The following is a 15,117-nucleotide window of genomic DNA, read 5'->3' as shown; positions in this document are numbered from 1 at the left end:
GTAGAAAAGTTATTAAATTTGTCTTTGGCTTAAAATTCATCTGGGTAGGGACACAAAAGAGGTTGCTTTTTAGCAAACTTTTGGCCATAGCTACACAGATTAAGTTGGTCACAATTGGAGGCTTGAACCAAAAGTTGTCATTATCAACAGACAAGACGAGGAAATCCGAGCTCAAACATGCTGAATCAGCTCCTTTTTTAAACCCGTAGGAGCCCATTTTGAGTCGTCATAGGAACCCCAAATTATTTCCAATACTTGTGTTTATTGTATGTATTTGTTCAGCAAAGTCTTGGGGAAAAAAATGTATATCTGCAAAAAAAAAAATCACTTTTAAAAGATATTTTGATCGTAAGTATGAACATCCAGCATGATATGAGCCAGATTCCCTAAAAATGCCTCCTTGAGCGGTCAATAAGACACCTTTTTGGAAAGATTAGGACCTAAAGAATCAGAATCTGCAACAAAAATCACAATAAAACAAAGTGTTGGTCTGTTACGAAGGACTTTCAGTCGAAAAAACTGTGTCGTTCGGTTTAAAAATGGAAAAAATGACGTATTTTCATGCCAAAGATTGTCTATATGGGGCATGCTGGGACTTAAAACTGGAGCGGGAGGATTTTCGCGCACAGTTTCCAAAAGGTCAAAAGTAGTTTATAGATTTATATTCATAAGACTTTATTCACATGGACTTTTCTGGGCCGTTACACATCTTAATGTATGTCGCTTCACTCCAGTGTTTATGTCTAATGTTGTCTGAGCTCTAGTGTAATGTGCTCAACTGCTGTATCAGCTGTTTTTAAGACTGGTCTTTTCTTGTTTCCCTGGAGGTCAGGTTGCCAAACTGTTCCAGGATTCTAGCCTGGGGAATGCAGTCAACATTGTAGTGACGCGTCTCATCCTGCTCATGGAAGACCAGGTAAATGGACTGTAATAAGTTGTACCACCCTGTCTGTGTTTCTATGCTTGTCCCCATTACCTCTCTGGCCAGACTGCACAAAGCTCTTCCCTGACCGGCATCTATGAGCTCCTTGTTGTATCAAATTATTGGCTTAAGTGTATTTTTCCTCCACCATCCCAGTGGACCCATGGGTGTGTAAGTGGGTCTTATAAATTGTGACTGTATTGAAAGAGACAAGGGGCCGCAAGGAAGCGAGGAAGAGGGAGAGATGAATGAGGAAAAGGTGGAAAAGTCAGAATGTGTAGAGGGTTTTGTACCTTTTCCGACAGAGCAGCTTTGTGACAGTCCGGCTGGTTGCTCTGGTGAACGGGGACCTCTCTGGCCGCCGCGCACATCCAGTGTGTAGAAAAACTTCAAGTTTGATTCAGACGCTGATGCAAAAAAACCCATCAGGATTCAAATTTACCAGATTCCTTAACGTCTCGGTGTCCTTTTGGCTCGTATTTTCTTGCCACGCTGTGGTATTACTCTGTCAGTCAGTCACTTGTTCCACCACTTTTGTCCAGACTTACATTTCTCAGCAAAGTTTGGATGGATTGGCATTGAAATTTGTACTGAGAGTCATTGAATGCTATTGACCTGAATGAATTCTCTGACTATTCCTTGAGTATATCCTTGAGTATATCCCTTCTTGTCTATATATATATATATATATATATATATATATATATATATATATATATATATATATATATATATATATATATATATATGAATACCTTATTGGTAACTTTTCATGTTGGATGACCATCCGGCCAAAACTTCAATGTGTCCAATACTTTGATTTACGGCTAAATACCTGCAAAAACGGATGACGTTCCCATTAGCTCAGTGCTAATTAGCACGCTAATACCCTCCAGTAGGGTGAAGAAACCAGAGGCCTACCGAACATCAGCATGCTAGTATTGTAATTAGTAAGCACGTTAGCATGTTAGCGTGCTGAAGTTGGTGTTTAGCTCAAAGCGTTGCTGTGCACAGCCTCACAGAGGAGTCGGCATTTGTGTAGCCTCATGCTAAAAGGGAGTGAGTGAAGGTTGGAGTGAGTGCAGAATTAGAACCCACACCTGACCACAAGACAGGGGCTCAGCTCATAAAAAGTGCACGACCTTACCAGCACAGCGCCGGAGATGACTGGGCCATCTGGCCAGCTAGTAACTGACCCTATTAGCCCGCCATTAACAGCATGTGGCGAGACGGTGCGGCCGGCTCCTTTTGCGATGTTTGTGCTTCCAGCAATCTGACAGATGAATCAAACTGGATTAAAGCGGTATTGCAGTGTGGCTTTGGGGTTTCCTCCGTCGCTGTCTTATTAGGGAACATTTATGATTCATACCGCCTCAAAATTAGCCCCATAATTTACAGCTCGGATGTGTTCGTCGTCTGACAAAGTCAGAGAAGTAAATTTTTAGGATCATTAGCGGTGTGCAGTATTATTGTTGTTATTCGTTCTCTATGGACCGTTGAGGTTGAGGTCGGGACAGGATTTGAGAGCAGTCTCGGCGAGCAGTCCCTGCTGCCGGTTTCCAGGTCTGAAAACGGCAAGCTGCCCCTGGAAAATAAAATCAGGCCAGCAGTGGGCCCAGAAATGAGGGACTGTGGGATGAGACAATTACTAGTTATGTCACCACATGCATTCCTGGGTTACGAGTTCTCGCCAGCTGTGGCCAGCAGAGAACTCCCTCCTCTGCTTCTCCTCCTCTCTGCACTCTCATAATACTAGAAAGTGCCTTCCGCCTAACCCTGCCTGCACGCTTGCTTTTTGTCGATTGAACAGAGGGAGGTTTCTGTGCTTTTTAACCCGTTGAAAACTGTGGAACCAATTTTGTCTCTCGACCTCCTTTTTTTCCTGTGTTTGAGTCGTCGCAGGAACCCAAAATTGATTCCAATATGTGTGTTTATTGTTTATATTTGTTCAGCAGAATGTATATCTGCAAATAATCACTTTTTAAAAGATATTTTGGTTGTAACTATGGACATCCAGCATGATATGAGCCAGATTCCCCAAAAAGGCCTCCTGGAGCGGTCAATAAGACACCTTTTTGGAAAGATTAGGACCTAAAGAATCAGAATCTGCAACAAAAATCACAATTAAACAAAGTGTTGGCCTGTTAGGAAGGAGTTTCAGTCAAAAAAAACTATGTCGTTCGGTTCAAAAATGGAAAAATTGTGTATTTTATGCCAAAAGATTGTCTGAATGGCATCTCCAAAATGTTAACCTTATAAAAGCAATCAGACAGAAACACCGGACGATTGTGGCTTGGTCATCATCGTTGTTTGGCCGACATTTGATTGTTGTGATCTCCCCTTGATGACACTAGAGTACATGTATGTTATTGAATTAGGTGTGTTTACAAAAATATAAAGTTGCTGGAGTCGTGACATCCATTTGTGTTGTGTGTTAAGATCGAAATAAACGTACTTTCAAATTTGCTTCTGACTGTGTGTTTCCTCTCTCGTCTCTCCTCCAGCCAACACTAGAGATCAACCACCATGCAGGGAAGTCTTTAGACAGCTTCTGTAAGTGGCAGAAGAACATCCAGCACCGGAGCAGCTACGGTAACGCCATACCAGACAACGGGATCGCTCACCATGACACTGCTGTGCTTATCACCAGGTCAGAAATACAAACAGGCAAACCTTTGTCACAGGAGGAAGACATAAAAACTGTAACTCTGTTCTGGAGCTTTCCTCATATGTAGATAAAGGTAATGAAGACATTGTTTTGATTGACCCAAAACAACCCCTCCTACTGCAACTTCTTGTAAATAACAATACTTTTCCCCTTGAAACGGTTAAACGGTGTTTCCTCTAAGCCGAATTTTCACATTCCCAGCCTCTATCCTCATCGGTTTTCATTAAGCCAAGTCCGAGAGAGTTGGGCTGTATCTTGTCCTGTCTGATGTGACGATAGCTGAGGCAGCTCTGCCCAGCTCAGCATCTGGAGGGAAAATGAAAAAAGGAAGATATGAGGAGGGAGTGAGAAGCAATGACGGATTAATGTTATTATTTGAAGAATCAGAAACAGCCCGGAGAAAATGGAGAAGACAAGGAAGAGGGTAGAAATAAAAAAGCAAAGCTGCTTGAATCTCAATTTTGTCGTCTTTTCTTCGAACTACGCTGTTACTGATACTGTTCGTGGAAAACAGGGAACAACAGAGGTAGATGCATATTAAGAAGATAAAACACTGCTGCTATTGACTGAGGAATGTGCAAATGCAAACAACAGGGAGGGATGGGCAGAGCTGCAACAAATACCTTCGTTTTCTTCCTAACTGAATGTGAAATAAGCTCAAGTAAGAGCACAGAATGATGGATGTCTTGTGGTTCTGGTGGCGGCTTTGTGGGAACACTTGGGTTTTACGACAGGATTTATCAAGCAGAAGATGGAAACTGTCCAGACAGATGACACCGCAGTGAGCGTCCGTGATTTCCTGCTATTGTTCTTTCAAATCCACATCTCTCTGTCCATCACGGCCGTCCAATGTCTGACCGTAGCGGCGGCGCGAGTGCGTCTGTCACCATCTGTGAACGTACCGCACGTCCGTGTGGAGCGTGTTTGTACGCGTTTGCATATGTAAGTTTAAGTTCTGTTTGCGTGCAAGCGTATTATTATGAGTTTAACGGCCTGGCTGATTTCCATTTCCCATCTGCAGATACGACATCTGCATCCAGAAGAACAAGCCCTGTGAAACCCTAGGTACACACACACACATACACATACACATATTTGTACTTTACATACAGTATACTTACTGTACTCACTGCTGAAGGTAACCCTGTGTGTGTGTGTGTGCGTGTGTGTGTGTGTGTGTGAGACAGGTCTGGCTCCTGTAGGAGGGATGTGTGAGCCGGAGAGGAGCTGCAGCATCAATGAGGACATCGGCCTGGGAACGGCTTTCACTATCGCCCACGAGATAGGACACACGTCAGTACAACACACACACAATAAACCTGACATTTTCTAAAATCTCTTCTTCTTTTTTTTAAACAAAAACGCATCCAGTTAGCCTCATGTGTATCTTTTAATCTTATTTCAGAGTCTTATATGGAGGACAAAAAATGACTTAAGTATAAATAAATGCATGAATAAATACAGGAATAAATAAATAAAAGCTTAAATAAATGTATAAATTATGGAAGCCCATTTCCGCCACACACCAAAAAAAAATTAGGACCAAAGAAAAGAAAAGAAGTATTTATTCAGACGTGTGTGGGGGAAATGGGCTTCCATAATAAATAAATGTGTAAATAAATAATTAAATAAATGTATAAATAAATAAATTCAGGAATAAATAAATATAAGTTATATCTAAACAGGACATCATTAAATAAATCTATCTCTACATTTTTCTATTTCTTAATTTATTTATGTCTGTATTTCTGTGTCGCTATATGCAAATAAGCATTTATTTATTCATACTTAAGTCCTTTCCTGTCCTCCATACATTTACACTGAGCGTCCACACTCAGCCGGACTTTTAGAGTACCAAAACTGGCTAAATTAAAAAGCGCAATTGAGGACGGATGAGTTTCAAACCTCCGGGATTCACCTCCTCGCTGGTGGTGAAGCACCAAATGTCCCTGAAGGGATCCCTGAGGTGTCTCATGTGTCCTTTATTGTGTCGCGGTCAGAGGCGATGATCCCTCCGCCTCCTCAGATTACACCTTCAGATCTCTAGAGAGAGAATGAGTTAGTAACTGTATATTTTTCTTTGAGTCACACTGGAATTAGTTACACGTGGTGTTGGTGAAGCACCTGGAGATGCCTCTGTTTTTTTAAAATATATCTAGGTCGCCTCGAGATGACTTTCCATTTAGTCTGCCTGTGTGCGTTAATTGAGTGTCCCGTTGCATTACATCACAGCCCAGAGGAGTATGAAGGCAGATGGTGGATCATTCCGGGTCCTTTCCTCCTCTAATGATTAACACAGTTAGTTTTTGAGTAGTCAGACCACAAAGACTTACGAGCCAACGCGATACAGTGGTGCGCTGATGTATACAATCTGTTTCCTCTGCCTCAACACAATTAGCATTTGTTTTTAATTGTTATATAAATTGTTTTGACATCACAGTGCAGCATTAGATTAAAAGCAGGCCTCTTTGCGGTGCAGGATACCCACATGAAAAGACAAGACGGATCAAGATAGAAATTACTCAGCTGAGGGATGACAAACGTTCGGAACATTTATATTTCAGTCTCAAACACGGCTACTGTGAGTTATCACTGCCGCTCGTGAGTGAACATGGACCACGATCGCTGCAACTTAATACTTGGGTACACTATCAGGATTTATTAATACATTTTTATATCATTTTGTCACGTTGAACATGGTGCATTTTGAATAACTAACAATCTTCTGAACTATTCGTATTTTTTATGCATATATTTTTGTCACATGGGCTCTGTCTGGATCGGGTGAGCCAGAGCTCTGCTAGTTTTCTATCCCGTCAGGTGTGTGTGTATATATATATATATATATATATATATATATATATATATATATATATATATATATACCTGGAGCAATCTTCATGATATTAATCTGCAACTATTCTGATAAACAATTCATTATTTCAGTACTTTTGCAATCAAAAATCTCAAACATGTACTGGTTCTCAATTATGAGCTGTTTGAGTCTTGTTGTCTATGACAGAAACTAAAAATTATTTGGGGTTAAGATTGTTGTTTAAATGCAATTAAAAAGCATTTTGAATATGCTACCTTGCTGTTTTCCAATATTTTAGAGACAAAATAATTTCCTTAATCGAGAGACAATCACTGTCCTTTGATGATAATTATGATGATTAGGATTTTTGAGAGATGAAGTTTGAACATTTGTTTCCGTTCACATTGCGGCAATCTGCCACTTAAATGTCAACAATCATATTTATGATTCAGGTATCTCTCCTGTGGTTTGATGGCCTCCGACTCATAACAATCAAACTGCCGCAACACGTCTGCACTTTCGACCAATTATCCGCAGCGATCTCTTTTTCTACTGGGCTCGTCGTTGTCCCCGCTGCCGCAACTATTACCGGTCAATGCGGCCCTCGACGTGTCCTCACTGTATCCTCGTGGGCTTTAGGTTTGGGATGAACCATGACGGGATGGGGAACGCCTGCGGGCCCCGCAGCCAGGAGACCGCCAAGCTGATGGCCGACCACATCACCATGAAGACGAACCCATTCATCTGGTCCGCTTGTAGCAGGGATTACATCACCAGCTTCCTGGAGTGAGTCATCCTATCTGATACCCGCAAAACACCACAAATTATTTGGTAATTGGAGGTTTAAGAAAGGAAAAAAAAATCACTTGGATGTCAGAGTAATATGGTTGATGAACAGTCAAATAACAGCTGGGTCTTGACAGCAGGCTAAATCCACTTTAATGTAATGATAGTAAAGTGTGTACTTTAAATATGAACCACCGCCAGTTATTGTGTATTTTAATCTCACTCCTTCCTTCTCTTCGGTTGCGGTGCTTTAGCTCAGGTATGGGCTCCTGCCTGAACAACATCCCCCCCAAGCAGGAGTTTGTGTACCCCACCACAGCGCCGGGTCAGGCCTACGACGCAGACGAGCAGTGCCGCTTCCAGTACGGCGTCAGATCTCGACAATGTAAATATGCGGTGAGTGATCTGTCTTTGTGTTCCTGCTTTCCTACTCGTTCATCTTTTAAGCTTACTTTTTTCACACGTTGGCGGCTGCGGCACACAAAAATGCTAACCTCGTCAAGCTAACGCGCTCAAAAGGACAACTTTTAAGGCAGGTTTTTATAGGCAAATCAATATATCATTAGCTCATAGAGATATTTCAGTCTGGACCAAAGTGGAGGCCAACCAACCAAACACCAGAGTGGCATTGCCATCCACAGAGAAATATTACTCTCAACGACCTCATACATGTGGGGATACCAAGATGCACAGTTTTTTCTTTTTGCAAGTTGTCTTCTGGGAAAAGACTGACCTCAGTTTTACGTCTCGACCCCAGCAGTCACAGTTCTCACTTTTGTATTTTAGTTTAAACAGCTAGCTTCTTATTCATGGACTTAATCCTTCTCTGTCAGCGGACTCCATCTCAAATGAAGTTATTTACCTCACCGCTCACTCTGTGGCCGTCTCCTTTAGGTCAGCCTCCTTGACAACGTTGGCTGAATAGCATCCGCTTTATTGCGTGGTCAACTTTTACAGGGCCGGGTTCAGAGCCAATGCACATCTGGAACAGCATACAGCTTTATAGACTCATTACATAGATACCATGTGGTCAGAGCATATGAACATAATAAAACAGAATTCTGTGTATTATAGGCATCGCTGTGGCAGAAAGGAAGGTGAACAAGAGTGTGCCTGCTCTTGTGTATTCACTATGACCTGATATATTCTCCATCCACACACACACACACACACAGGAAGTCTGCAGTGAACTTTGGTGCATGAGCAAGAGCAACCGTTGCATCACCAGCAGCATCCCCGCTGCAGAGGGAACAATCTGTCAGACCAACACCATAGAGAAAGGGGTAAATACTACAATCAACCTTTTTTTTTATGGCAGTTAAATCATAACATAGTCACTGTATTAAAAATCTGCGTGTTTGTGCTGCAGTGGTGCTACAAAAGGATGTGTGTGCTGTACGGGACGCGACCGGAGGGCGTGGACGGGGGGTGGGGCCTGTGGTCACCCTGGGAGGAGTGCAGCAGGACCTGTGGAGGGGGCGTGTCCTCGTCCATCAGACACTGTGACAGCCCCAGGTATGGTTACCTGAGTCTTAAAGGCATCACTAGCTTACTGTTGAAATGCTGATTCAGCATTTTAACTATTACTACAACTACTATTGCAGCTACCGCTGTAACTACTGCTGTTACTTCCAGCTTTCCCTGTCTGTAATTCAGTTTTTTGCAATTAATTTCAGCTTTCGATATTCCAATGCATTTTCTGTAGTAAATGCATATTTTTTTGTGGTTTCATTCGAGAGATGAGGGACAATATCTACTCTCCACATTCTGCTGATAAATGAAATTAAAGTTCAGCTGTATATGCAAATATCTTTCCACCGTGGTTTAGAGAGGACACGTCCTTTATGGCACCACAAGGAGAGGAAGAGGGAGTTGTTGAAGCTTCATATTAGCGTCCTTTGAAATTAAGAATATTTTTTCTACGCAGAAAGAGTGTGACGTCTGCTTAAAAAGGTCCCAATGGGAACAAAATCTTCTGTTTCTGTTATGTAAACATTATTGACGTATTGCATCATTAGGGCACTGTGATGAAAGACAAATTAAAACACACATATTACAAAAAAATAGAATTATGTTCTCCGTTACATGAAGAAAAACGATGATCTCAGGTCGTTCCCAAACAATAAGGAACAATATATAAACTGTAAGAACATGCCACTTCAAGGGCTGAGATTTATTTCCAGGCAGCAGTGCCACTGTTTCTATTGTGTTTGTCTGAATCATCACCAAACAACTTGCAGACTCGCTTTTGAATCACAGTCACCAGATCCCTCATCTTGAATTTATTAAACTGAGAATGAATTGACCCAAATTTGAGGCCAACGCTGTTCTTTTGTGTCATCTCCGAGCATCTTTTTGCGCATTTCGCTTGGCTCCGATCGGTTTAAATTTGTTGAAAAGTTTAGCAGGAGCAGCCATTTAGACTCTGGCTTGATTTGCTTTTTCTTATGTGGAGGTGTTGTTGTTATGGCCTCTGATAAATCAATAAAAGAGACAGACAGTGAGATTGGAAACACACATGAAGACAGACAAAGCAGAGATCGGGAGCCAGTGTTGTGTGGCGATGGGAGGGAGGTTAGATCTTTTTAAATTGTTGTCAGATGTGACTGACTGGCCCGATTCTCTCTGTGTTTGGTTGCAGGCCAACTATTGGTGGAAAGTATTGTCTGGGGGAGAGAAAGCGCTTCAGGTCCTGCAATATTGATGTGAGTATTGCTGCCCTTCATCGTCGACATGCAGTCACATTTAAATGATTTGACTTTATTAAATTTGTGTGTTTGGTCATTGCATGACTCTCTGCTTGCATGTTTTCACATATTCATGTGTGTGTGTGTGCGTGTGTGTGTGTGTGGATAACTTCGTGTGTTGCAGGAGTGCCCTGCAGGCTCTCGGGATTTCCGGGTGATTCAATGCTCTGATTTCGACAGCGTGTCTTTCCGGGGAAAGTTTTACACCTGGAAGCCATACAGAGGGGGTGAGTGAGTAACCGATCTGTGTGTGTGTGTGTGTGTGTGTGTGTGTGTGTGTGTGTGTGAGAGTGTGTGTGAAAAAGCTAAACCCCAATGCTACCTGACATCGGGGATTTTTCATTCAGAAGTTGGTGTGCGGTTACATTTAAATACATAACTAATAACACAGTTATGATAAATCACTGTCCATGGGGGGATTTAGCATGTTGTGTAATTCACTTTTTGACATCGTTGTAAAAACTTCTTAGGCTTTTTTCTGGCATTTCTGCCTCTTTTTGATAGTATAAAATAAATCAAGGAGTGAGAGCAACTAATGAAAGTCAGCATCTTAAAACCGCAGGAACACCTGCTCCGACCTTAAATGGCTAAATTAAAGATAATATCACCAGTACGACCAGTTCACAAGCGGATGAAGCTCACAGCAAGTTCATGAAATATGAAATTTAACATATCAGAATTTTCCTGAAGCGAAAGACAAAGCGAGAAGTTGATTTAGAAGTAAAGATGAGAGTATTAAAGGTGAACAGATGAAGATCAACAGAAAGATTTGAGCCAAGAGTTGATGACAAGAGACAAACAGAAGTTAGGAGAGGAAGGCTTGTGTGTGTGTGTGTGTGTGTGTGTGTGTGCGTGTGTGTGTGAGAATCAGAGCTGCAGACTCCATCCTGTCTGGCCTGCAGATGCTCGCCGCAGAGAGCCATGCATTCCCACAATGCCTTGCGAGAATTCCTCGCTCCTGATGAGCACCACGCTGGACGTGAAAGATAAATAGTTTCAACGACATAACTGCCTTTAATCTAGCCCTCCAATAACATAATGGCTTACAGAGATGGCCGGCCAGCCAATTCCAACTTCAGGCAACAAGTGCTCCTTTCATCAAGTCAGCTGATTTTACAATGGAAATCCCTTGCAGCTGTTAAAATAGGAACGCTGCCATAGACTCTGCCCTGCGTTAAGGCCAGATCACACCACCCGGCCCCTTCGCTGTCCTCTGCAGCCCTCTCGCTCCTCTCGACTTCTTTCTTCCTTTCGCTTTCACCGTGGAACTCGGGGGGAAGGCGGTTTATTTTTCTTCTTCTTCTTCTTCTTCTTCTTCTTCTTCTTCTTGCTCTTTTCCTTTGTCGTCTCTGCCGTCTTTCACCTCACCCACCTCACCGTGATGCAATCTCTCTCTTTCGCTCTCTCGCTCAGCTCAGGCTTCCGAAGACAGTTCATTAATAAAGTCTGCCGTTTAAGCAGCTTCTTCTTTCTTTTTTTTTAACGACGAACAATCTGCCGCACATTGTTTTCCTCAGGCCTCTTAACGGTCTTCACATTCAACCCTCACACTCCATACAACACACCCTGCAAGCTATGACACACACACACACACACACACACACACACACACACACACACACACACACACACACACTGATCCAGGCTGTGATTGGCCTGCCAAAGCTATGCACCATGGGAATTGTAGTTTTCCGTGGTCCGACCACTTTATTGTCCGCAGGCTATGCCAGTACACACTCTCTTCTCTCTCTCTCTCTCTCTCTCTCTCTCTCTCTCCCTCTCTTTCCCTCTTTCCCAGTACACACTGTACCTGCTTCAGCTTCAGCGCGGCCAGCACAAACAAACACGGCCCAGACTGATGTCAACAGCCACTCAAAGAGTGGAGCTGTTGGCGAGCAACACCGATGAATGAAGGATATATACCACTTGGCAGGAGAAGACCTCAAACAACAGTGTGTGTGTGTGTCTGTGTGTATGTATGCATGTGTGTGTGTGTGAGTGAGAGAAATAGTCATTTGCACATCATACTTAAGTGTCTCTTCACAGGTGTGTGTGTGTTTATTTATGAATTCACTTAGTCACAGTCCATTTACAGATATCACTACTTACATGACGGTAGAGCCACTAATAATAAACACATATGCACTTAACGTGCACTCACTTTTCTTCTCTACGTTTTAGCGATCGGTAATAATCAGTCAATCAATAATGTAAACAATCGTGAGCAACTCTGATCATTTATTGCGGTGGTTCTCTTCTTATTGTTTTGGGGTGTCGCAAAAATGATTAACAAAAAGCATATGTTTTGGGAACAATCAATGTGTTAAAACAACCTTCCCTTTGATGGATTAGTCGACGTGGTCTTTATTGTTATTTGTGTATTTAAAGCAGGTTTCCCGTCTGGTGGTAAAAACAGGGAATTGAACACCCGACATGACTCTTAGAGCTGCTGTTGAACTTTGTGCAGAAACTCAGTTTTTGGCAGTCGACCCGCAGGAGGTTTGCCTGCTGTCTCAGTGACTATTATATTAAATTCGGCACGGTTTGGAATATTTGTATTAGCTCAGACCGCAAATTGCTGGCCACGAGCTAGCAGGCTAATGAAATGTCAGCCCTCGCAGAGATTTCTCCAAAAGCATCGATTATTTTTCCGTGACATTCACTGGGCAAAGATCTCATTCGAGGGGCACGAGGGAAACCGAGCTCATGTGCTGATGTTTCAGCTTTGAGAAAACAATGTCGTTCAGTCGCTGTCTGGAGGATCACAGCGAGCAGGCAAAGTTATCAATTAAATACAGCTGTTGAATCTCTTTTTCTCCTTGAAAAAAATGATCTTTTACATTGACTTCTAGTAGAAGTTGACCTTGGAAAAGGTCCATGTCGTCGCCCCATTTCTGATCATATCACCTCATCATCGTTATGATGTTTTATAGTATCCGAAAACTGTCTTTGCTATATATATATATATATATATATATATATATATATATATATATATATATATATATATATATAGTGTCTACTTGTATTGTATTCGGCCTGTGCACAAGGTTGAATGTGGCCACGTTTATGTGGATAGATGTGGTATATTGATACTGTGTGTGTGTGTGTGTGTGTGTGTGTGTGTGTGTGTGTGTGTGTAGGTGGGGTGAAGCCCTGTTCTCTCAACTGTCTGGCAGAGGGCTATAACTTCTACACGGAGCGTGCTCCAGCCGTGGTGGACGGCACGCCCTGCCGGGACGACTCTCTGGACGTGTGCGTTAACGGAGAGTGTAAGGTGAGATAAGACCTTATTCCCGTGTGTTTGTAAGCACCCGTGCAAACCTCCGACTGAAATACATTCCAGCCATTAGACATCTGCATGCGAGCAGACTAGCTCAAGCTGAAGCGGCACAATATAGGGGATCGACGCAAGACTGAGACGATATTGTTTATACTCGCCGTCTAGCGCCTGGACGGCGGCCACGGTCGAGTTTACACACCGACCGCTGAAGATCGTCACGATCGGCTGCCTAACGGAGAAAATTGTCTTAACTTTGGCAGCGACCTTTGATTCCCATTAGCGACGCTCTCTCCTAATCTCAGCTGGAACCTAATTTGACACCCGCATGATCCATTTGTTAAAAAAAAATAAAAAAAACCCGACTGGTTACAGCGCGCAGCTCACGTGGATGTTGTTCATTCCCAATCTGTTGTTCGTTCCACTTGTTTATTTTGGAGATCGCTCTTCTCCAGAAAGTAAGTCAGGGTAGAAAGAAAGATGAGGACAGCAGAGAAAAACTTCATAATTTCCAGCTTGTTGTTTTGAGGTTGCCGGCGAAGTGCCAAACTATTTTATTTTTCAGCACCTCATCTTGTCTTTAACCCCCCACTCCTCCCACCCTCCATGATCTGGCTTTATTTTGAAGTTTCTCGGAGGGTTCGGCAGACCGAGGAAGGCCGAACTCGTCCAAAAAAAGAGGATTTTGTTTATCAACATCTTCTCATTGTTCTCTCCTCCTGTTCCACTCTGGTTTTCCCTCGGCTCTGTTCTGCTCCGGAGGAACCCGGTGACCCTCCCGCTCAGCTGTTAGTCCGTCTGCACTGCAGGCAGGCGTTCATTCACTGCGCTCTTATTATCTCTCTCTCCTTCACTCTTTCCCTTTCTGACTCTACATCCATTCCTCTAATTTTTTCTCCATTTCCCTCCTCTTTTTTTTCCTCCTCTTTCACTTCCCTTTTTCTTCTGGCTTTTCCTGTCTGCAATCCAGTGAGTTTCTCTCTTTCTGCGTCTCCCCTCGTATGCTTCATGCACACATACACAACTTCGAACACACCTTCTGAGGTTGCTGTTTGACAATGAGGAGAGCGGAGACACAGAAAGAAAGGACGGATTTCTTGTAATATATAAAAGGGACGTGGAAACAGATGGTCTAGTGAACACAACATGGCCTGTTAGAGCCCAGTTTTTTCCCGGAGATCTCTCGGACAAAATATAGAGGGACAGATTTATCGGGGAAATGGCGTCGTGCAAATATGCGCCGCGTTTCCAGGTGCAGTCGACTCCTCGACTTGCACCTGGCGGTGCTAAACCTGTAGAGTTCATCCGTGCAGGTCGGAGGTGAGACCAATGTGCTCGGAAGATAAATTACACCACAGTGTTCTTGAAAACAAAATGTGTGCTGCTGTTGGGGTTTCAACATCGCTCTAGTGTTCATTCGTTATTTCATTAAGTGATGATTCATTGTGGTATGAACGTCTATATTCTGTGTTGAGCTATTGGCCCCAATGAGCCTCTGGAAACATGTACAAACAAGAGGCCATCAGATTCATCTGGACTTAAATCATTTTAACCTTTAATAACAACTCGCCCGCATTATTTCGCCATCAGATAACCACGGGGTGAATCACAGTTTCACCTCTGGATTTGATTTGGAATTGTAATCAGTGTAAAAGTAATAATAAACTCCAGCTTCATTATCCCTCCCTACCATAAGCAACTGCCATATGAATATATGAGTGCGAGAGCCGTCGCCGTTCATTCCCTACACTTTTGTTTAGGTTTGGGTCACTGTTAAAAGAGTTTGAGTAAAACCACCTGCTTCGCTCATCATGAAACTTATTTATGTCGACAGCTATGAGTTTAGCAACCTAAGAGCATTATGTCTGCACAGGATCAGAAAACACATCTGGACTTACC

General features: G+C 42.8%; 1 protein-coding gene across 3 annotated transcripts in view; it reads left to right on the top strand.

The window, feature by feature from the left end:
- The window catches only part of adamts10 (ADAM metallopeptidase with thrombospondin type 1 motif, 10), a 42,356-nt gene that overhangs the window by 15,133 nt on the left and 12,106 nt on the right, over positions 1-15,117 (top strand). For all 3 annotated transcript variants that reach the window (XM_068590067.1, XM_068590066.1, XM_068590068.1), the window contains 11 exons: positions 833-916; positions 3,427-3,572; positions 4,612-4,655; positions 4,778-4,883; positions 7,045-7,191; positions 7,446-7,587; positions 8,367-8,474; positions 8,561-8,706; positions 9,833-9,896; positions 10,063-10,165; positions 13,082-13,215. In XM_068590067.1, the coding sequence (XP_068446168.1) occupies positions 833-916; positions 3,427-3,572; positions 4,612-4,655; positions 4,778-4,883; positions 7,045-7,191; positions 7,446-7,587; positions 8,367-8,474; positions 8,561-8,706; positions 9,833-9,896; positions 10,063-10,165; positions 13,082-13,215 (1,224 nt within the window). The remainder of the gene's footprint in view (positions 1-832; positions 917-3,426; positions 3,573-4,611; positions 4,656-4,777; positions 4,884-7,044; positions 7,192-7,445; positions 7,588-8,366; positions 8,475-8,560; positions 8,707-9,832; positions 9,897-10,062; positions 10,166-13,081; positions 13,216-15,117) is intronic.

This window comes from Clinocottus analis, unplaced genomic scaffold, assembly GCF_023055335.1.
Source record: "Clinocottus analis isolate CAN_PGR_092001 unplaced genomic scaffold, fCliAna1.0.p SCAF_23, whole genome shotgun sequence".
In the NCBI taxonomy this organism is placed as follows: domain Eukaryota; kingdom Metazoa; phylum Chordata; class Actinopteri; order Perciformes; family Cottidae; genus Clinocottus; species Clinocottus analis.
The sequence above is the reverse complement of the archived record's forward strand: the minus strand, read 5'-3'. Positions and strand labels throughout refer to the sequence as shown.